This window comes from Athene noctua, chromosome 17 (assembly GCF_965140245.1).
Source record: "Athene noctua chromosome 17, bAthNoc1.hap1.1, whole genome shotgun sequence".
Taxonomy (NCBI): Eukaryota; Metazoa; Chordata; class Aves; order Strigiformes; family Strigidae; genus Athene; species Athene noctua.
The window spans coordinates 14,651,744-14,674,405 of record NC_134053.1 but is presented as its reverse complement, the minus strand read 5'-3'; the positions used below and the strand labels follow the sequence as shown (position 1 = coordinate 14,674,405).

The following is a 22,662-nucleotide window of genomic DNA, read 5'->3' as shown; positions in this document are numbered from 1 at the left end:
GGGTTGGCCTACGCATCAGGCAGCCCCTCCGTCCCCTCCTCCTCTCCTGGCAGCACAAGTGTCTACAGTCACCATTGCCCCAGGAAGACAGCCACAGATCCAAAAAGTTCCCCGTGTGAGTAATGTCTGGGTCCACGTGAATGCGCACATGTTAAAGATGACACATGTGCATGTACATCACAATCTGTCCTGTCGTGGCTGTGCAGAGCTCACCCACGAGAAGGGATGTTTTGTTTTCCAGGGAAGGTGGGATTTCTCCCCTTCTCTTGCCTGACTGCACTCACCCACCATCCCACGGAGCAGAACGACTGTCCAGGTTGGTGTGGTGCAGTACCCAGTCCTCTGGGCCAGAGCCCTCCAGCTAATGCCATCTCTTCCCTTTTCTGTCTGTCATCGATCCTGGGTGCTGTCATGTTAAAATGGCTTTCTGGGGATGCAGAAAAAAATGCAGAGAGGGTGAAAGAGCAGGCTGGGAGAGGGCAGGAAGGGAGGAGTGATGGCTGGTTGGATCATCATCGCGGAACAGCAGAGAGCTGAGCAGCAGCCGGGGGTGGTTCCGAGCGGTGCCACTGGCCGTGGCGCTCAGGGGTGTGTTGTGCAGGTTCCCAGACATCCCCTCGCAGGGGTGAGGGCTGTGGGCAGCAGCTGCCAATGGGAGGCTTGGCCTCCGTTATGGGTCTGTCTGGATCTGTGGGTGCTTCTGAGAGGCTGAAGAGCTGCTCAGGCCCTTCCCCAGTGACGGGTGTTCGCTGGGACCACTGGGGATGCAGCAGTCTCGTGGGACACCCACCCCCTCCGCACCCATCCCGACACCCAGGGCCGGCGGGCACAGGCTGCAGCGTGCATCCTTCCTGATGGACCGTGGCAGTTTCAACCTCTCCAGGAAAAACGGAGGCCCTGAGACCCTACGCACCAGCCAGCCCTGCCTCTGGCTGCCACCTCTGGGGCTGTGCCGCTGCACACAGGAGGGCAAAGGGAGGGAAGGGCTCTGTGGGACTGGAGGAGGGTCTTGGGGGTCTTCTGCTCCCTTCCAGGCCACCTTCAAGTTCACAGCAGGTTGCTCAGGGTTTCCTCGGAGCAGCTCCCAGGGCTGTCGCAGCTCTGTGGGCCCGACCTGCCTCCCTGGTGGCTCTTCTTCCCCCACAAGGACCCAGGGAGTGGCTGCGGGGCAAGGGCAGAGGTGCATGTGTTACCTCTCTCTCCTTCCCTTCTCCTTTTGGTGGGAAACACCTGGGCTGGACAAAAAGGCACATTAGATGAAAAATTGCCAGCCCCCCAACCTGAAGGGTGAGGACCCCTGAGCCCCAGGTTTACCCTGACCCTGACATCTGCGGTTGCACGATGGGGACAACTCTTCTTTTTTTTTTTTTTTAAAAAAAAAAAAAAAGCTGACAGGTGTTTCATTGGATCTGGAACAACTGGAGGCTGGAAACGATCTAGTTCCTTTCCTGTTTATATTTGGCTTTAAAAAAATAAATCTCACTGACTTGCTACCTCCTGCCCCCGCGTGCTGTGCTGAGCTGCGGCTCTTTCCCCAAACCGCTGCCTTGTCGCTGGGAGGGGGTTTGCTCATCCCCAGGCTCGTGTCTCTCTCCCAAGGCTGGAGCCGAGTCTGGCACCAAGAGAGATGGTGACAGAAACACCCACCTCTGCACCGGGCCCTGCCAAACCTGCCTGTACCCTGCTGCCTGCACCGCCTGGGGTCACAGCCAGTGCCTCTGGCCCTAGGGAGGGCTGGGTTTCTCTCTTTTGCGGGGGGTGGATCCTGTATCACCCCTCTGTCTATCCCCCTTTTTCTCTTCCCACCCTCCCCTGTCCCTGTGCAGTCCGGGTCCTATCCACACCGGCCCGCTGGTGGGGCTGTTAACTCTGGAACCTAACGACGGCACGCGGCAGCGAGGAGCTCAGGGACCCGGGGGAGCCGCACCGCCGCCGCCGCCTCCCTCCCCTCCGCGCCCGCCCTTATAAGCGGCGGCGGCGGCGGCTCCCGGTGCAGCGGCCCACGGCGCGGCCCGGCCCGGCCCGGCCCGGCATGGGCTCCGCGCACTCCGTGCCCGCCGAGATGCGGGAGCTGGCGGACAGGACCGGCTGTGAGTACCGCCCGGCCCGGGGGCGCCCTGCCCGGGCCCTGCCCGCCGCCTCCCCCCTGCCCCCGGCTCCGCGCACCCCCGCGGGTGGGAACACGGGCTGTGCGGCCCGGGGGGTGCGGGACGTGTCACCGGGGGGCGCAGGGATGTCCGCGGGGGACGGAGAGGTGAAGGAGGAGGGGGGGAGAAAGGGGCAGGTGCCGGCCTGTCACCCGGGGGTGTCACCGGGGGCGGCGGGAGGGGGATGCACCCGTGTCCCTCCCGGTGCCGCGCTGCTGCCGGCCGGGGCGCCGACCCTGCCCCCGCGGGGCCCCGCAGCGCTGCCCACCCACCCGCTACTGCAAGGCGCTGTCCCCACGCCGCTGCTCTGCGGGGGCCACCGGCTCCGCTGCCACCGGCCATGCCCCGGGGCCGCCACGGCGCGGAACGCCCGGCGGCGCGGGGGAAGGGACGAGCAGGCCGGGGGCCTCGGGGGGAGGCAGCAGGGAGGTGGCCCGGGGCCCCGGGCAGGGCTCGGTGCGGGGACCGGGGCCATCGTGTCCCTCCGGGGGAGGTGTCACCGCTGCAGGACACGCGGGGCGGGACGCGGCCAGCCCCGGGCACGGAGGTCGGGATGCTCCCACCTGGCTCCTCCGGGTCCCGCCGCGCCGGGAGCGGGCTGTGGCGGCGGGAGGGCTGGAGGGGGCAGCTCTGCCCGCGGCCAAGGACGGGCCGGGGCCGGGGGCTCACATCGCCCTTCCTCCCCTCCCCTCCTCCTCCTCCCCCTCACTGGGGGCACTCGGCCCTCCCCGCAGCCTGGGCAGCCCAGGGCGGGAGGTTTCGGGGAGCGCCGTGGCCTGGGGGTTCTGCCACACCGGTGCTGCCTGTGGCAGGCAGGGCCCACGCAGGCAGCGCTGCCCGTGGGCTTTTCTCCAGCACCCACCCGTGGGAGGCACCTGCCTCACGCCCAAGTGCTGCTGTGAATCAGTCCTGCAACACCCGAAAAACTCTCATCAAAACCAGAGGTCGGGGGGTGTGGGAGCCCGTGACCCCATGCCACGGCCGGGGTGCATGCAGTGCGCTGCTGGCGGGACTCACGGGGCTCCCACCGTGCTGTATTTCCCCAGAAACACCTGGGGAAAGCAAGGGTTTTTTTACAGGCTTGCTGCTGCGGTACAACCTCATGGAGGGCATCGCAGTCACCTGTGGGCCCTCGGGAGGAGCAGGGACAGGGCAGGGCTCCCCATGGGTCCCCAGGATGTGCCTGTGGCATGTTCCTTCGCCTTCTGCCCCACTGCCCTAAACCCTGGAAGCTGCAGGGGCCCCCTCAGCTGCCGCTCGGGGCCGTCGGGGCCGGTTCCCTCCCTGCTGCCGCGTGCCCCATCACGAAGCTGCAGCAGAGGCATCTGCCTGATGATGAAGAGGCTCTTCCCGGGACGGTGTCATCTTTTCTTGCACCCAGGCTGGTCCCACAAGGCAAAACACAGCACGGGGATGGCAGCACAGGGCTGATCCCCTCCAGTGCACCTCTTCCCTGGGGGGGGTGCCCTTTCCTCAAGCATCACAAACTGCCGCAGGCTGGGAAACCTCAAACCCGGTGCCTTTCGGTTTAAATACCATTTTTTTCCCCTATAGCGTAGGTTGTCATGCTTGGACACGGGCCTGCAGCATCAGAGCACTGAGGATGTTTCTCAGCGATACGAGCAGCCTCTGCTGCCCTTGAGCCAGTCCTTCTCACAGAAAAGCCTTTGCCCTTTGTGCAGGTGCAGCTTTTTTTCTGGAAGGCAGCCGAGCACTGCTGCCCTTCGCAGGACCGGTGCAGTCCTCGGAGACCTGCCTGCACCGCAGCCCTGCACCAGGCGAATAAGGCCTGGGTTTGGGAAAGGAGGGAGGAAAAACCCCTCTTTTTTTGCCTTGCAGCTGTGGGCTGGAAGCGGAGCAGGGCTGGACTGACCATGAGCATCCAGCCAGTTTTCCTGTCATGTCAGTGTCTGGGACATTTTTCTGAGAGATCAAAGATTGTGGTGTGCAACCAAGTCCCAGATGCTGAAGGCTTGGTGGCCCAGCTGCTCCCATGGTGACAGTGATGTTGTCGAGGGAGAATGTGAAAGGTCACTTCTCCACGGCCAAAACTGGAAAGCGAAGTCCAGAGAAAGTTTCCATATGTGTGTGGACAGCAGCAGAGCACCAGCCAGAGAGGGATTAGGGAAAGAACCATCTTACGGGTGAATCGGTGTGCCTGTGGAGCCGGGGGTCACCACCTGAGAGGCAGTGGGTGGGGAGGGGGGACCCCGCAGAGCCCACCCAGGGGGCTTAAACGGCCTCATCCTGCAAAGGGGCTGGTGGCTGCCAGCACGGGCAGCGATCGGGGCAGGCACGGAGCCCCAGCAGCAAGCACAGATGGGCTTTCCAGTCCATTAATAGAGGTCTGTAAATGCTCGGCCTCACTGATCAATACCGTTTCTATTTCAAGGCTGTGAAACCACAGTCAGAACCGAGCAAAGGACATTATTTAAACATAATAAAAGAGACAGAGGGAGCCAGGCAGCCAGCGAGCACCCAAGCTCAGTATCGACCTGTTGTCTTTCAGCCGCAGCAGTTAACCATTTACAACCCCTCAGTTATACTTTAGCGTGCTTTTATCTTTCTCCGAGCCACCAGGGAAGGCTGACAGCCAGCCGGGGCGCAGCCCTGCCCCGTGCCCAGCTCCGGCCACGGCCGCAGGGAGGTGCGGGTCCAGCCGGCGCCCGGACAGACGCCACCGGCTCCTGCAAACAGCGCTGGGAGCCGCTTCCCTGGCTCCTGGGAACGGCTACTGTCAATATTTGCACGAGAGAGTCAGGCTCAGCGCGTCTTGGGGAGGGGCGGGGGTTGTAGAGCTGGGTTACAGCCTGTAAGTGTGTAGATGGGAAAAAAAAAAAAAAAAAGAACCTGTGACATGGGATTAAGGAGGTGAAAAGACGCTGCTGAGCCTCTCGCTGTAACCCCGCACCCCGCTTCCAGCCCCTGCCCCAGGCTGATGCCCCGGGGGATGGTGCATCCCTGGGGGAGGCAGCACTCACCTCGATGGTTTGGGGCTTCCCAGTGCCCCAGCTCCCCCCGAACAGCAACAGATATTTCAAAGCCTGGCTTTGCTTTTTGGGTGCCAGTGTGTCTCCTCCTCTCTCAACCCTTTCCTTGCCGCTGGCAAGACACAGATGGCTGCTGTCATCTTTGGGGTTTTGTTTTTTTTTGGTCTTACTTTCTGCCACCCGGCATGGCTGTGAGCACATGAACCTCCCAGCGGCAATAGGGATGCCCCGGGGCAGGTTGAGTTGTGCTCCCCAGGCACGGCTCCTGCCCACACTGCCAACAAACCCCAAATTAAATGGTCAAGCCTGTTTGAAGAGTCTGCTACCAGGGATCTAGGGGGATGGTGGGATCCTGCCCTGCCATGTTGTGCTGTGCCATGTCGTGCAGTGTGGGGTGGGAGCTTCTGCAGACCAGGACTGGTGATAAACCAGCCCTCGGCATCACCCTGTGTCCCCTCTGCAGCAAGCAAGGGACAGAGCACGCAGCGAGAGGGACATTGCGGGGCTGCATGAAGCCACCAAAGGGAAACAGGGATGGGGACAACTGTGCCAAGCAGTGCCCAGGGCCCTGCCCTGCTGCCGGGGGGTGCAGCAGCAGGCAGCCTTTGGTCATTGCTGGATGGGGTGGGCTTTGGTGGTGTCCCCAGGGAACAAGCTTTGTGGCAGGTTTTGGTGCCCACCAGGCTCCTCGTGTCCCTGGGCAGGACATGAGCTCTGCAGATGGGTGTCCCGGGGGCTGCCCTGTGCCCAGGGAGCTCACCCTGCTGTCACCTCTCTCTTTCCCCCCGACAGTCACCTCTGAACAGATCGAGCACCTGCACCGGCGATTCAAGCAGCTGAGCCGGGACCAGCTGACGATCCGGTACGGCGCTGCCATTTCCACTCCTGGCGCTTCCATTTTCACTGCCGGGGGATTCCTGCCACGCCAGGGCTGGCCAGAGCATCGCCCGTGGCTCCTGCCTTCCCCGGCTGGCCAAGGAGGAGTGTGGCTTTCCCGGCCATCCCACGGCGGTCCCGGGCTGGCTCTCTGCAGTGTGGCACCGCAAAGAACATGAGGAAACATGAGGGGTGAAGCAGAGGCTGGAGAGCAGGGTCACTCCTGCCAAGCATCATGGTTTTCCCCAGCTTTAAAATCAGTTTTGGGGAAGGAAGTGAGAAGTCCCCACGCAGCAGCTACAGTGGGGTTTGCAGTTGCCCTTTCCCCCCTCCTCGGTGTCTGTGCAGGCAATGGGGCACCAAAGGCACGACTCTGCTTCCTGGGGTAAGCTCTGGCGTGGCCAACCAGCTTCACCAGCCACACAAGGAGCCAGCACGGGCCGGGGAGCCCAGCTACCCTCTGCTTCCCCTCCCCGGAGATTATTCCTTGGCTCGTTTGCTTTATAAAAAAGCTGATAGGAAATGACCAGCTCAACCTGGTGTCTGAAGCACAACATGGGGAGGGAGCGAGATGCAGCCGCACTGGCAAGGGCAGAGAAAGCCAAGGGGAGAGTGGGTGGCAAAAGCTCTTTCCCTCACCTTGTTGAGCCCCTTTAGGAACCTTATTCCTGAGAAAACCCTCTGAAAACCGTGCAGCCACTTGCAGGTCGAGCTGTGCAAAGGGCCCCCACATTGGCCCTAAGCCGCTGTGTCCCAGAGCTTCCCAAGCACCCATTTTAGTGGGGGCAAGAAAAATCCCCTGAAGCTGCAGCAAGCACAGACCGATGCAGCAGCATGACTTGCTTTCAGTCTGAATTGAGGCAAACGGGTTTTCATGCAAAAACCTTTTTGTTTTTTTCCCATAATTGTGTTGAAACAATGGGGTTGGGGCTTCTGACCCAGCCCTTTGGTAACCATCACATCATTTCCCTCTCACATTTTAGGCTGTCTCTGTTTCCTTTGTAGCAAGGAGAATTTCGACAGCATCCCGGACCTGGAGTTCAACCCGATTAGGGGGAAAATAGTCCACGCTTTTTTTGACAAGCGGTAAGAATATCCCCAGCATGGCGGGGAGAGTCAGTGCAATTGGTTTATCCTCTGAAAGTGGGACGTGGCTGGGGAAAGATCTTCTTCCTAAAGGCTGGGAGGGAGCAAGGGTGAAAATTGCGGACATTTAAGCTAAGTCTTAGGGAAAAAACAGTCCGAAAGCTTTGCGGAGGGATGCACCAGGCTCTGTGGTGGGCTGGAGTGGGTGGCCAGGGGGGCCCCAACTACTCATTACTGGTGGTTCTGCCCTTGTCAGGAACCTGCGTCAGGAGTCGGATGGGCTGGCAGACGAGATAAACTTCGAGGACTTCCTGACCATCATGTCCTACTTCAGACCCATCGAGATGAACATGGATGAGGAGCAGCTCGATCGCTTCCGGAAAGAGAAACTCAAATGTGAGGCTTGCCCAAAGCCCAGGGCTGGGGGAGATGGTGGGAAGGGGCTCCCCTGACCCTGCCGCGCTCCTCTCATCCCTCCCAGTCCTCTTCCATATGTACGACTCAGACCATGATGGGAAGATCACGCTGCAGGAGTACAGAAATGTAACGTATGGTCCCTCCCGCCCCATCGCCACCAAATTCCCGGCCCCGACTTTGACCTGCTGCCTCGTAGGTGGTGGAGGAGCTGCTGTCGGGGAACCCCCACCTGGAGAAGGAGTCGGCACGGTCCATCGCCGATGGGGCCATGATGGAGGCAGCCAGCATCTGTGTGGGACAAATGGTGGGAGCTGGTTTCTTGCTCTACCCTGGCACAGAGATACACAGATGGTACCAAAAATGGGGCTGGAAGGTGTCTGTCCTGCCCGGGGCATCTGCCCTGTCCCAGGCTGCTTTTGCTGGAGAAGAATTTTTTCAGGCAGCAGCTTTCAGGGTTTTGGGGTTTTTTTAACACTGTAAAAGCCCAAGGGGGATAAACAAGGAGCACCCCATAAAGCACCATCCTTGGTGCCTGGGGCTTTAGTGCGTCTAAAAAAGGCAGCTCCTTGCAGCCATGGTGGTTCTGGGAACTGCTGTTGGGCTGGCCATGGGGCACGGTGCAGGGTCAGCACTGTGCACCCATGGGAGACATGTCCCACAGCCCCAAGGAAACCACCCCCCGTCACCCAGTGCCATGAGGGCTCTGCCCCACTGCCGTAGGACAGCTCTAATGTTACCCCTCTTGCTGTGCACAGGGGCCGGACCAGGTGTATGAAGGCATCACCTTTGAAGACTTCCTCAAGGTTGGTGCCATCTCTGCTCATCTTCCCCAGGAGGAGGGGGCCGGGCAGCTGCAGGGACCTGGGTGCTTGGCCCCCGGCCCTGCTCACCCCCTTTCCCTTGCAGATGTGGCAGGGGATAGACATTGAAACCAAGATGCACGTCCGCTTCCTCAACATGGACACCATTGCGCACTGCTACTGACCTCTGGCTCTCTCCTGGGAGCCAGAGGAGGAGGAGGAGGAGGAAGACGAACACTCTGCAGCAGCTCCATGTTCCTGGCACCAAGCGCTTTGTACCCGCCCGCGTGCCTGTCCCGTAGTGGGGCTGCCTTCTGCTCTCTAGAAACATAAGAGGCTTTTATCTGTAATAAAAGGTTATTTCTCTTTTTACTCCTTGCTGAGAAACGCTCCGTCCATCCGTCGCCCAGTGTCTGGCGGGGTATCTCCCTGTGCAGAAAGCCTTCACAAATCCTTGTGTCCCCGTAAATCTGAATTTTTAGCCTCTGCCATCTGCTCCTCTGGAGAAGGAGCTGCCCAACTTGTGCTGTGAACCCCCAGAGCCCCACGGCCTGGGGAGTGAGTGCCGGCAGGAATGGGGATGCTGAGGGGCAGGAGGTGAAGGCAGCATCCTCACCACCTGGAAAGGCAATTACATCTCCCTCTGCATCCCATGAGATATTCAAGCCATGAAGGTGGCAGGAGCACAATTTAAACCAAAACCAGTCACCTTGGCTGCATCTGCCGCCAGAGCCAGGCAGGAGGAGCAGCGTGGGACCACGCAAGGGCCCGGAACTTGCTACCGGTGCCCCCGCACCGGGGCTGGGGCGCAGGCAGCAGGGATGAAGGAACATGGGGACGTGGGCTTCTGGCAGCCGGCTGGCTCCCACCCCCACATGTTCCTGCTAGAACAAGGCACCGGAGATAAGGGTTTGTTTACTGGTATTAATAACTGGATGGCTCGAGGCGGATTTCTGTCTCTACGGCAGCCTGAGCTAGGAAAGGAGGGGGAGAAAAAAGGGCAATGGCTATTTTTAGAAAAGCTGGAAAGATTTGTTTGTTTTATCAAAAATAGCTTCCCCTGGTGACATGTACACTTGATGGAAAAAAAGCCCCCACCACAGCAAGCAGCCAGCAGCATGAGTGAAGGCTGGAGGGAGCGATGGATGCGCAGCCACGCACAGCCCCGGCGCCAGCCCCTCTGTCCCCCGTGGGCACCAACGATTTCTCCTTCTGCTCCACATTGGTGGGGGTTTTTGCGCTGCCAGACATCCTCACAGAAAGGACTCACCCTCACAGACTTTTGTAGCTTTGTCCCTCTGAAAAAAAACCCCACTCTGCATTCACAGCTTCTGGACCACAGCCCCGGCACCAGCCTTGTTGCTCAGAGCCAGCAGCCAGAGCAGCTGCACTAACCCGGGGAAGGACAGTCCTCCCCTGCAATGCAGTCCTGTCCTGGGGAGACCCGCGCTGCTCGGCAGCACCGAGACAGGCTGGGGCTGACCTGGCTTCGGAGGGAGCCGCAGGGATGGAGCTGATCCCGTCTCGCAGCTCCACGCGTGGGGGTTGTCACCACCCCCGGCGCTGGTTGGGCCGTTGTGGCGCTGGCACACGGTGCTCGGCCTGGGCTGGGTGGGGAGAGCCAGGGTTGGTGCTGGGGGCAGGGCTGAGCACCGGGGCTGGGGAGGGAACAGTGATGGAGCTCCCAGCCATCCCAGTGCAGCCCTTCAGCCCTGAGGGTCTCCCAGTGCTGCCCGATGGCAGCTGCAGCCATGTCTGCATGTGCAGGGCTCTGGGACTCTTTAGTCTTGTTCTCCTCTTGCTCCTCCCAACACCTCCATCACCTCAGCTCATCCCTGGCTGCATCGGCGCCATCCAGAGCAGAGGCTCAGGGCCTGACCTCCCAGCTGAGGCTGAACCTCCTCCTGAACTTCCTCATCCTCCTCCTCCCCATGCCAGGCCCTCGGTGCTCCCTTCCCTCCCCACACACGACATCCAGCTTCTCCCAGATCCCCCCAAGTTCCAGGAGCAGACCCAGGCTCCTTCCTCCATCTTCTCACAGGAATTACCACAGAATCACAGAATCATTCAGACTGGAAAAGACCCTCAGGATCATGAAGTCCAACCCTCAGCCTGAATCTACAAAGCTCTCCCCTACCCCACATCCCCCCACAGCTCATCCAAATGGCCCTTAAACACCCCCAGGGATGGGGACTCCACCCCCTCCCTGGGCAGCCTGTTCCGCTCTCTGACCACTCTTTGAAAATTTTTTCCCTAATGTCCTGTCTAACTGTATCTAGGGATGCTGCAGACCCATCCTGCTCCCCAGGCCGTGGCAGGAACCGTGCTGCTGGCCTCACCCTGCTCCCACAGCACTTGTGTGTATCGGAACAGCCCTTTTCCACCCCTGACTCACCCCGCAGGGCTGCCCCTCCCGAGCAAAGCCCTCGCTGCTGCTGCAGGGGCTGATAGAAGGTCGTGGTCACACTCCCCCTCCACACTGTGGTTTTCTTGGAGGAGACACCAGTGCTTCTTGCAGCCAGCAAGGGCTGGGTACATCGTGCAATGCAGGGAAATAGAGGGCAGGAGGACTGAAGACGGTGATTATTATCATAGAACCAAAGAATGGTTTGAGTTGGGAGGGACTTTACAGATCATCCAGTTCCACCCCCCCCGCCCCAAGCAGGGACTCCATCCCCTAGCCCAGGTTGCCCAAAGCCCCGTCCAACCTGGCCTTGAACCCTGCCAGGGAGGGGGCAGCCACAGCTTCTCTGGGCAATTATCCCTTGAGCTAATTTACTGTTCGTCAGATAAATAGGTGACTCAGAAAGTGTGGGAGCAGGGGCTGTGGGGAAGCAGAGGCAGGACCCAAAGCAAACTGGCTGCAGCATATTTTGCCTTTGCTTGTGTTTGTCTTCTCTGCAGGAATGAGCGCAGGAGGGAGGGCAGCACGGAGCAGATGAAAGGGTGAGAGGAATGGGAGGGGCCTGTGGGGAGATAAGCCCAGTCTTCACCCCAGCAAAGGGCTGATGATAAAGGCCCCAAGGCTGCGTACAGCCCTGCCTGTAGTAACAGTTCCTCCAGGTGGGCAGAGGCTCGCTCCCACCGCCAGCAGAAAGCCAGGGCAGTGCAATGTGATGTGGATGTTACACACAGCAAAACCCAGCGAGATGGAGGATAGTAATTCTATAAAGCACAGGAAAAACTGTCAGGGCACTGGGAAATCTGGCAAGGGTAATGTTTCTGTTGCAGACCACAGCAAAATCCGGCAAAGCCCAGAGCATTCAATAAAGGATAATAGTTCTGTTACGGGGCACAGCAAGAGCTGCCAAGATGCTGAGACCTGTGATGTGGCACAAAGCTCCACTGCAGACCCCAGCGGTGTCAGCAGAGGGTAATTGGAAAATTGAAGCCACTTTGCTGCGTCAGAAAGCTCAGGGAAGGCTGATAAAGGCTGAGCAGTGTATCACAGAGAGCAGGGACGGACGCGTGCTTCTGGAGGAGCGGGACTGAGCAACCCACACGACTGCAGGGCAGGCACCCCAGGCACAGTGATTTTTGGCACAGGGGGAACAGATACCTTGACCCATCTCACCATCCCCACCCATCTCTCAGCCCCTGGAGTTTGGGACAAGCAGGAGAGACTGAAACAGAGGGGATACCTGCCTGGGAAGGGCAGGAGGCACAGGAGAGCAGCAGGGCAGCACAGGAGCATGCAGCGAGGGAGCCAGGGCAGCCAGCTGCAGCCCAGAGTTGTAGGGTACATTCTGAGGAGCTCCTCCTTCCTTCGAGTGGCACCTTCTGTTGCAGAGGTGACACAGTCACTCCCCCACCAACGAAGCCAGCAGCTGCCTTCCATGAAGATGCATTTGGCCCAGAGGCTGCAGGTCCATGTTTCTGGCCAGAAATTTGTCAATGGCACAAATCCTGATCTGGAACAGGCACTTCCCCCACCAGTTTCTACTGCTTAATCCATGGGTACATCATCTGCCTACGGGGTCTCCAACCACTGCTGCCCCACCTCCCCCTGCAGCCGCGGGGACCCATCTCAGAGGTGAGAGTGACTGGCAGGGGCTGGGACACCAGCACCAGCCAAAATGTATGCGAAGGTTTTAGGACCATACCCAGAAGGGGAAAATGAGTAGCCAAATGTCACTGAAATAAAAGAGGGGACAGAGGGCATAAGGAAGTATTTTTTGCACCGCCATGGCTCATTGCACCACATGCTCACCCCTCTCCAACAGTGACCCGGATGGGGACTGACAGAGGTACCTTCATCTCTGGCCAGGGGCATGAAAACGGAGGCTGAGAGCAGGGAAGGCCCCGGGGGGGTGGGGGGAGCTGCTGCTCTGTAGAGCCAAGCTGCAGGGAAGGGGAGAGGAGTCAGAGACCTCCACAGTCCCCCTCTGCACAAAGAGCACCTGCTGTTCACCTGCTCAGCACCAGGAGAGGGATGGCAGCCCACAAGACGCTGGAATCTCTCTTTCCTCACTGCCAAGGTGGTCGAAGACACAGAGGCAAAAAGAGCCTTCTTGGGCCTTTGCTGGTGGCTTGGGCCCAAAGTATGTGGAGGGACAGCTGGGGTTTTTCCAGTACAGCACTACAGCCGAGTGTGTCCTCACGTCCTTTGCACTGAGAGTGTTTTGCTGTGCATCACCCTTCCCTCTTCCCTGGAGTCAGAGCCTGGCAGCAGCTGGAGGCTGCGATAGAGACAGCCTCCCCCTTTGATCATATATTCTCTTTGGAGAATAGCAGGAAAGAAATTTATGTGCAGGGATCCTTATCACAAAGACAACAGACACCTCTTTCTTGCTAAGGATCATTGTCATCAAGAGCAGAAACCAGTTGTTCTTGAGGCTCTTCACTCCAAACTACAACCTCCTTTGATGGCTTCTGATTGTCAGGTGTCCCCAAGGACCCAGCCCAGGGGACAGACACCAGCCTGGCACACTGCATCATGCTCTCACAGCCTGCAAACCTTCACCTTCAGTCTAACCTCTGCCTGCTCAATCCACAACCCTGGTCCAGCAGGGCCTGAGTGGGGCTCCTCACCCCGAACCCTGCCCTCAGCCCCAGGCACCACCCACCCCAGAGATGGTGGGATACAACAGGGATCTGCTGGGACAAGAGTCCACCTCTGCCCCTACCCACCTCAAACTGGTAGCACTAACAAGTCCTAAGGAGTGCCCAAATGGGAAATCCAAAGGTGGCATCTATCTCCGGTAAAGACTGGATGGTGACTCCATCCTTGCTCTTCAAGGTATTAGGGAAGAGGCTCCACTGAAGTGTCACCTAACCCTGGCAAAGATGTAAACAGTCACAATTGCATTTGTCACACTCCAGCACCCACTTCAGCACAGTATTAATGACTACCCAGGGAATTAGGACAACATCCCTTTTCAGAAAGAAAAATTGAACTGGCAACATGGATACTCTCCAACAGCCTAAGTGCCCTCATTTGCATTATGAATACTAGTTAAATACATACACAGTCTTCTGCTGTGGTACAACCTTCCTAAACGAATTCCAGCGACAGGAAAAACAGAGCAAAAGGACCACCCTCCAATCCACCCCGAGGAGCTGCATCCGGGCCGTGAGCCAACGAAACGGCTGTGGGAACAGAATTTCTCCCTCCACTGGAGGTGATGCAAGTCTTCTGCTATCTGGATGGGTTGATGTCTGGCCCCCCGTGAACTGACGGTTGTAGGTCTTCTCTGCACAAGCAAGCAAACACCCCTATGAATGCAGGCACCTGCAAAGCTTTTAGCTGCTCAGTGACTACCAGGGCCGAGGAGCAGTAAGGAGGCAGCTCTGCTGCTGGCAGTGCAGAAGGGAAGTGCAGAGGTGGACTTCAGGAAAAGGGCTCGACACACTAGCACAAGACAAACTTTATCTGCTACTCGCAGCAGGGAGATGAAGAAAGAACAAAGCTGTCCCGAGATAATGAGGCAAGATAAGGAGAGGCAAAGTCAGAAGAAGCCAAGGGTGTATTAAGTGAGACAGGGCAGCAGGTCACAGCATCAAGGGAAAGAGAACAATGACAGCAGCAGCTCTCTCTGTTCAGCCACATCAGAAGACATGGGGCTGGAGCAACCCACAGAATTATTTGTGCTGCAGAAACTATTATTTATTTGACAGGTTGCAGCTGAGCTCTTGTCCAAACTATGTATCTGTGACATTTCTTACTCTTCCAGGAATGGAGAGAGCTGGCTTCCCAAAAGGGCAGCAGAAGGCAAAGAAAAAAAGACCAAAGCTTTGTGAAAGATAAAATTTATTGGTCAGACTGAGTGACTATGCCCCTTGCACAACCTGTATCAGTCCATCACAAGGAAAAAGCTAACTGTTAAAAACCACACGTGAAAGTTGGCCTAGGGGTCACAGAAAACCACCCCGAAGACAATGAAGAGCTGTGAAAGACGTCTCTCTCCAGGCAGGAGGAGGGCAGCACCAAGCTCCCCAGGGGCTGCCTTAGTGACTGGCTAAGGGCTGAAGGGATAGTCCAGCCAGCCCCTCTCCTGCAGGTCCCAGCACATTTCCTGTGCTCCTCCCCAGCACTGTACTTGTAAATTGATTCCATTAAGCCAGCAAAAAGGTGTTAAGTTAAAATTTAACCTCAATTTAAACTTCGTTTACATGGCTTCGGTTTGTACCAGGAAGTTTACCAGGGCAAATCACAACAATAAAACAGCTTTAGAACAGTAAAACATATCCACGCAGGACTGGGACTCTTGTTCACTAAAGCGGTTCTACCTATGTCTTTGCAACTTGGATTTAAGATAAAGCCTTACTCCCCGTTTTCACTCGAGGTTCCACAGTTTACCTTCAGCCTAGAATGCTTCTCCACAGCATTACTGCTAATTGCCCATGCAGAGGGATTGTGACAGTTCATCCCTTCTCTTTCTTTACACCAACATGATCAACTCCCAGCTTTGACACGAGGACAGTGTTGGAAACCCAAGTCCCAGCCACCTGGGAAAAACCTCCCGGTGCTGGGGAAGGCTGTGATCCAGCAAAGAATGTACCTGACAACTAACCTGAGACCTGACGGCCTTTTGCTCCAACACAGGGGCTAGTTCACCCTAACAGACTTATGAACAGAAAACCCACAAACACATGTACATAAACAATTAGAAAAGATTTAATCTAGAATTTTAGATATTTAAAAAAATAATTTGTTTTAAAATAATTCTGATGCATGTGACCTGCTGAGTTTCCAAGCATCCAGCCTGGCCAAGGCCAACCTTCCCCTCCCTCTGTCCATCACACTCCCCCTCTCCCAACCACCACAACCTTTTGTTCATGGTCCTGTTCCTAGACACATTCCGATGCACTCCAAGGAAAAGAAGAATGAGCAGCTCATTGCAAGGACAGAAATTTCAAACATGTGGCTCAGCAAGATGCTTCTTCCAAGTCCTTAGTGGGTTTTTCCCCTCTCAGGATAGGCGTGAGCTCCTCGGTGTGCTCCCAGCCCCCCACCAGCGGCAGCTGGCCACGCGGGGCTCTCGCTTCCCGGCCACGTCCTCTGCCAAGACGGAGCAGCAGTGTTTTTCCCACAAGCAGCGGGAAGGAGTATTTTTGTTTACGCTGAAGTATACTGTTCCCCTTGACTCTTCAGTCTCTCCATTCCACCACAGCAGACCTTTGAACATCTGCAGAGCAACATATTTTACCGATACACTCAAGGGCAGCCATACTTTCTCACAGAATCATCTAGGTTGGAAAGGACCTTTAATATCATCTAGACCAACCATTTCTGTTCTGGTGCACATCCCCAGGTTTCCAGCAAACGCTCAGCCCATTTGATGTGCCTGCAGCCAACGCCATCTTTTTGGCGTTTCTCCCTTGTGGATCTCCTTGTTGCCTTTGGCCATGTACTTGGCGGAGGGCTGGACCAAAGAAGCCAAGTGAGTTACCTAAATGTTATCATAGGGAACAGCAAGGCCAATGTTGTAGTTGTAACCAGTCACTTCATCGTAGGAAGAGCGGCAGATAGGAAGGATGCTTTCTACAGCCAACTGGTCCACTGAGAACTCGTAGGCATAAATGATTCCTCGATGCCTGGACAAAACACAACCAGGACACACCATTTTACCTTAATTATATATTTCAACAGAAGAAACGAACAAAGTTAGAAACTGCCATAAAGATTCAATGCTGAATACAAAACCCCATTCCTCCTGCACTAAGGCTGTGCAGTTTTAACAGAGAAAACTGCCTCCTGCCTCCTTGCAGGGACCCCACCAAGCCCTGGAAATGAACAGTGAATCATTCACATTAGCACTGCAGAGACATGACTGTCATCTGCTGAAAACACTTCTAGTCTATTCAGGAACAGGGAAGATAAGTGCACTGTAGTTTGATAGTTCAATTAGACACCCTAACAGCCATCTGAGATGCAAATACCAAACCCCAGTGTTTAAATACCAGTAGTTTTCCTTTAGGAGGAGATATCATTACTAATATTTAGAGCAAGGAAAAAGGCTGCATTCCCTGTCTCACTTCAGTGGCCTTTATATTTCCCTGCTGTAAAAGAAATGTGGTTTTTTTTCTCAGTAGTAAATAAAGAGCAAATTTGTCAACGGTTTTGAAAAACTATACCTTTAAACTTTTTAAATTTTATTTTTCATATGCTATACCTTCTCTGTTACTGCTCTGGATCATGACTCAGGGGCTTAGTATGTCATTTAAAAATATATAATGAAGCAGATCCTTGCAGTGCCAAAAATCCTACCCTTCAGAGCTGGCTTACTCACTTGCGGTGCATGGTTAGGTCATCGGCCACGATGCTGGAGCCTCGGGGATTCTTCTCATCAGGGATGTTTGCAGTGATGAGGCTGTGAGAATTAAACCATATGTGGCGGACTGGATGTCTGAAAAATAACCAGCAGCACCGGGTGAGATGCAACCCGCATCAGAGTCTTAAAATCCAAGTGCAGTAAAGGAAGCGCTCTGGATTAAACAAGAAATCATTTAAATCAGCGCCCTCTCTATGGCCAGAGGCTGGGAACCTGCACCTTTGGCTCTTCTTCCCTGTCTGGAGCAGATAAACACAGCTTTTATCCCCATCTAGTGGACTGTCACCAGAACACACACGGAGGCTAGAAAATACATTTTAGACACTTGCCAGCACACAGCCTGCAAGAGATCTGGGCTGCCTGCTTGCTTTACTGCTTCAAGGACTGCAGCAGCACACTCCTGGCAAGAGCAGGATGCTTCCCAAAAGGAAATACGGGGACACCCAAGACCCCCACAGCCCCAAGCACTGAGCTATGGCTGATTTAGAAATGCACTCCATGGCATAAGCTAAGAGGTCTGTCTGGTCTTCATTCTTTTTCCTCTCACTGGTGGATAAACTAACCCTAAACCACTGCAACAGCATTTACTGTTCAAGTAGGAGTAATTTTCTCGGATTAAGATGGCTCATCTCCACAACTGTAATGTGTCTTGTGTCATTTCCCTTAGTTTCTGCCCTTGCTTTTAATTCATGACACTGGGCTGTAGACATGGACAGCAACAAACACACCTTCTTATGTGCGAAGGCCTTTTTGACTGAAGTGAACCCTTCTGATTTGTATATAGATTAAACACTATTTTAAATGTTTAATCTAATGGTTTCATTTTCAGCACACCCCCAAAGCTCAAATCTGCACTGCCTGTCCTCCTCCTTGGCATGCTCATTAGTGCTGCTCCAGGAGACAATCAATGCAATATTGTCCTAATGCATCAGCCACATCACAACTGGCTTTATAATTCACAGGGTCAAAAGAGAAGGAGATATCTGCTATTAATCAATGACAACTGCCACTTGAACTTCTCTGACTGTAAATACCTCATCTAGCACCTCTTTGGGGAAGATGCATTAAGAAAAAAAGATCAGGATTTATCTGTTCATTTTATTAAGGCTATCACTCAGACCTACAAGGGGCTAAAGCCTTGAGGTCTTCATTCAGACAAAGCTAACTCCCTGGGAATTGTGCCTTGATCAGGAAATCACAACATGGCTGTAGCAACTAGCAGTCTTCTGCCAACTCCAGGATACCGACCTCTGCTTGTACTTTCAGTGCTGTACTTCTTGTGCATTCCAGCGTTTTAAATGCAAGGTTCAATAAAGTAAATACTGGTCCGGGAGAAGACACTAACTGAACTTCATGGAAAAATCCAGAGGAAACAATTACTATGCTCTCTTACACCGACTGAAGCACTCTTTTTAACCAATGAGTAAAAAGCCTACGACAGCTAAAGGGCACACACAGAAACACACACAAGACTCCAGGTGGGGAGACAATCTGTTCCCAAATCACATGAAAACTAAACAGATCTCTCAGAAGCTTCAGACATGGGCATGTTATCATTTCGGTCCTGGATCATCCCATTCCACATTCTTCCTGCCAGCCAGATCTGATAAACACCCTTGCAATAGGGCCCCATGCAGACTCAATTACCTGGCATACATTTCCCAGAGTTTGGTGCCCATCCGTTGGTCCCACACGCAGACCAAGCCCTCTTCTCCTCCACTGACAATCTTCCAGTCATCCATCTGGACTGCAGACACTCCTAACTGGTGGGCATAGAGGGAGCACAAAGATTCACTTTTGCGGAGATCGAACACCCTGACCCTAAAGGAAAGCAAGTAAAGAACAGAGATAAACCCAGCTGTGAATCTGCAGCCTGTAGGTTCTGCAAGCACAAGTACTTTTGGGGTTATGAAAATGTCTAGGACAGCAGTAGTCCCAGGGCCAGAGATCTAATACAGCTGTCACTTTTCACCACTGAATTTTCACCCTGACTTCTATTATCAAAGACTTTTTGAGGCAGGTTTCTCCCACCATACAGGACCTCTCCGTCTCTTTACAAGTCTGAGGTAATAACAACATGTAAGTGAAATTTGGAAAAAGCTCCTCTATCCGTGCTTCCCAAAATGCTAGCAACACCTTGAGGCAAAATACCATGTTTGAGGCATATTTGTAACACATCCTACCCCTCGGTACCTAACCCACATCCAGGTTGTAGGGGCAGTATTATTATGAGGATCAAGGAAAGGACTATTAGGAAGAGACTAAATGTGTAGCAATTCAAGAGACAAATCAAGGGAGTTACTGGTTTAAAGGGGTTAAACGCTCGAGTTAATCACCAATATTGAAACAAAGCTATCCACAAGCACCCAGCAATCAGTATCTCTTCTGATTTCGGAAACACAACTACAGACTGCAGGCAGCTTTTAGATACATCTGGTTTCCAGAAATTATTGATTAGACAAGGCATTTTGAAGAGAAGACTTGGCTAGAAGCAGAACTGCAGAAAAAAGAGCTTAGGATTTCAACCACTGTAACAAGTCCCAGGAACCAGTTAAAGCTAATAGTGTTAAGTTTGAAACCCAGCACATATCACAAAGGAGAATGCTTTTCTATCCTTACCTGTCAAGATTAAGAGATAAAGCAAAGTACATAAGCAAATCAAAAAAAATATGCAGCGAGTGAAACCAGAAGGGAAAATACTGATCTCAGATTTGAAAAGAAGCCAGAGAAAGTTCCTCTCGGCTGATGACTATCAAGAATGAAACCATCAGGTACACATTAATTCCAGAAAAGGCCAAAACACACTTGTTCCAACACATTAACTGTACTTTATTCCATACCCCTGCTACGATCCTAATGGTGTTGCAAGCCTTTCCTTTTCCTTTCTCAAATGGAGATTGCATCATATGATTTTACAAAAAGCACATTTCAGCAACTGAAATAAAAGGCAACAGAACAGTCCAAAACTCCAACAGAGCAACATCCATCTGACATGTAGAAAAACATGCTGGAACAGAGTGAGGAGCACACTCTGTGTGGCTCTGCAGTCACCCTTAGGAAAACCCCACAACAGTTGCTGATGGCGAAAAGGACTTCTTGCTTTCTCCAACTCCAGCAGAGAGAAGCTTTGGCTACATATTAGAGCTGTGCTTTAGGTAAGGATGGGGTATTTTGGAAGTGTTTGCACCCAGCACTCTCCCTGTCTTACTGCATGTGTTCTGCACGGCAATCAAAGCTTCTTCTGTTTGGTAAGCACAGTTGGAAATGAAGATCTGATTGTGTCCTGGTTATTTCATTAGCAAGGGCCCAGGTTTCGGGCAGGTGTCCATTCTGGCACACCCTTCGAAGAATTGGAGGCACACTTGAGTTGTTTAGATGTGCTTTAGGAAAAAAATAAAAAAAAAAAAAAGGAAAAGCATTTTGCAAATCTAATGTGATGCTCTAATGCAGACCTGGCATGACCCATCATCTCCTGCCTCAGCAGCTGGGCTCAGTGGGAGCACACTGGATTCATCTGAGTCCAAGGGAGTCTTAAGGAAGGTGTTCTCATGACCAGGCTTTGACTCTCATGTTAAACAATCTCAGAAGTAAGCTCACTTGCCTTTAGGAGAGCATGGAATACATGTTTTGATCCACACCTTTCAGCAACAGTATACACTGGGCTTGCCATATATTTGCTTTCCCAGTGCTATTCATCCTTTTAGGTTCCACCAAGGAAAAGGTGCTGCTGTGCAGTGCATCACCACATGCTCCCTGTTACCAGATCTCTTGCTAGTGTGAAGCACAGCTAAGTAATCAAATAAACCAGCAATGCTTCAGGAGCATTTTTTGATGGAAAGACAGATTTTATAGGTCCTACCAGAAATATTTCACAAGAGTTACTTTTCAAAATCATGGCTTTGAATGAAAGAACAGCACATACTAGTAAAACTCTGAAATTGCTATATTTAATTCAAGCAGTAAGTTTTCCCACTGGCCATCAGCAGCATGAACTCCCCTAAAGAGGGACCTTACACTTGATCCGTAACAGGGCTCTGGAGGTTCAAGTCACATGCAGCACCATGTGAGGAACTGACCTCTGAGCTACACATGGTCTTGCCTCCTGGATGCCAAACTTATTTGCTTAACTATTGATTCCTAACTTCTTGCTGTTCTAGTTATGGCCAACCCCTTAAACTCAGTCAACGCTTGAGCTGAAAAAGTGAAAAGCTTTCTGGAGGGGAAAGGGCACAGACATTTAGTCTAGTATGAAAGGAGTAAATTTCAATCTCACTTAAGGGATATCAACTTTATCTACTCTTCCATCACTGTCCAAGAGATTAAAATTGGAGGTGGTTTTACTGGGGTGCTTTGGAAAATCAATTATCTGCTTTTAGAGGAAAAAACCTCCCAAGGATTCGATTACACATATCAAACTTCAGGTATTTCCTTTATCCTCTTTGCTGAGAAAGTGAGAGGTTTGCTTCTTCTGCCTATTCACCAAGAAGGAAAAAAAAGCTATTTGACAAAATAATCATTTTTGCAAGCTGCTGCACTGGCGGGACAGAGGTCTGGGATTTGGCAAAGGGAAGTATCCGCCTTACAATCTGATACCCACCACCACACCAGACCACCACCTGCAGCCTGATGCCCAGTGCAGAAAGGAGGAGGGAAGGAACAGGGAGCCATTAGAGACTGGCTCCTCGCCATCCCACATCTCCTTTGGTGCACTGGATCAGACCCCACAAATATCTAGCCAAAAAAAGAAAATCTAAAAATTGGACTCAAAGGGTGTTTTTAAGCACTTTAATCCTTTTGCACTGACTGTTCCCAGCGCGTCCATTCCTGGCACCAGATATTGTGCGGGGAAAATCCTACTCCCCAAGCCAAGGAGTTAAAGAGAAAGCTGCTAATCAGCTAAATAGAAGCTGGAATCTGTTCATATGAAAGTCTCTTTTTTTTGTCACCTGAGGGACATCACAGTGTTCCGAAATACACTCTTGACATCATTTGGCAGACGGACCCATCTCATCCTACATGATTCATCCCTTAGGTTATTTTTTTAATATCAGAAAGTGAGCTTTTAAATGCCAAACTAATTTTGCGGGTGGTGGTGGGGAAGTGGAAGATATTCCAAGTGGTCTCGCTGGGCTGTACACCAACTGTGTCCACCAAATGGCTTAAAGAGAAAGTCTTCCCATGGAGCTTTCTGAAACAAAGCAAACTGGCAGCCACATCCAACTATTACCTAATATTTTGTTCCTGAAGTTCACGCAGGCTGCATTTGAAACATTAGAGAAGAAACAAATTCTAGCAGGTCCAGATGTAGGACAGCAGGACAGGAAGTAAGCTAATTTGAGATGGGTTTCAGCTCTTGGTAGTACCTACCTTCTGTCTTTATTGCCTGTAACAAGCATGTTTGGAGGACTGTTCTGGAGGTTGACACAGGTAAAGTCACCTAGTGAGTTGCCCATCTTCTTCAGACACTGACTTGTTTCCAGATTGTAAAGAAGAATCTGGCACAAAGAGAACAAACACTAGCTAAATGTAGCATGAGCACAACTACATTTTGCTGCAGCATGAGGTAGAAGAG

General features: G+C 53.4%; 2 protein-coding genes across 5 annotated transcripts in view; one reads left to right on the top strand and one right to left on the bottom strand.

Moving 5' to 3' along the window:
- The first annotated feature begins 1,984 nt into the window (after positions 1-1,984).
- On the top strand, positions 1,985-8,688 carry TESC (tescalcin). Of its 3 annotated transcripts, XM_074921115.1 has the most exons (8): positions 1,985-2,090; positions 5,930-5,999; positions 7,019-7,099; positions 7,356-7,495; positions 7,581-7,642; positions 7,713-7,820; positions 8,272-8,319; positions 8,423-8,688. In XM_074921115.1, the coding sequence occupies exons 1-8, from the start codon at positions 2,033-2,035 to the stop codon at positions 8,498-8,500; spliced, it is 645 nt and encodes a 214-aa protein (XP_074777216.1). In that variant the 5' UTR covers positions 1,985-2,032; the 3' UTR covers positions 8,501-8,688. The 3 variants fall into 3 exon arrangements, with proteins under 3 accessions (XP_074777216.1, XP_074777217.1, XP_074777215.1); XM_074921116.1 differs by lacking the exon at positions 7,019-7,099; XM_074921114.1 differs by lacking the exon at positions 1,985-2,090 and having other exon boundaries at positions 5,012-5,999.
- A 5,870-nt stretch (positions 8,689-14,558) lies between these two features.
- FBXW8 (F-box and WD repeat domain containing 8) overlaps positions 14,559-22,662 on the bottom strand; it is a 51,550-nt gene continuing 43,446 nt past the window's right edge. For both annotated transcript variants that reach the window (XM_074921285.1, XM_074921286.1), the window contains exons 8-11: positions 22,458-22,585; positions 18,738-18,911; positions 17,049-17,165; positions 14,559-16,353 (exon numbers count right to left, since the gene is read on the bottom strand). In XM_074921285.1, coding sequence (XP_074777386.1) covers positions 16,209-16,353; positions 17,049-17,165; positions 18,738-18,911; positions 22,458-22,585 — 564 coding nt within the window. In that variant the 3' untranslated portion in view covers positions 14,559-16,208. The remainder of the gene's footprint in view (positions 16,354-17,048; positions 17,166-18,737; positions 18,912-22,457; positions 22,586-22,662) is intronic.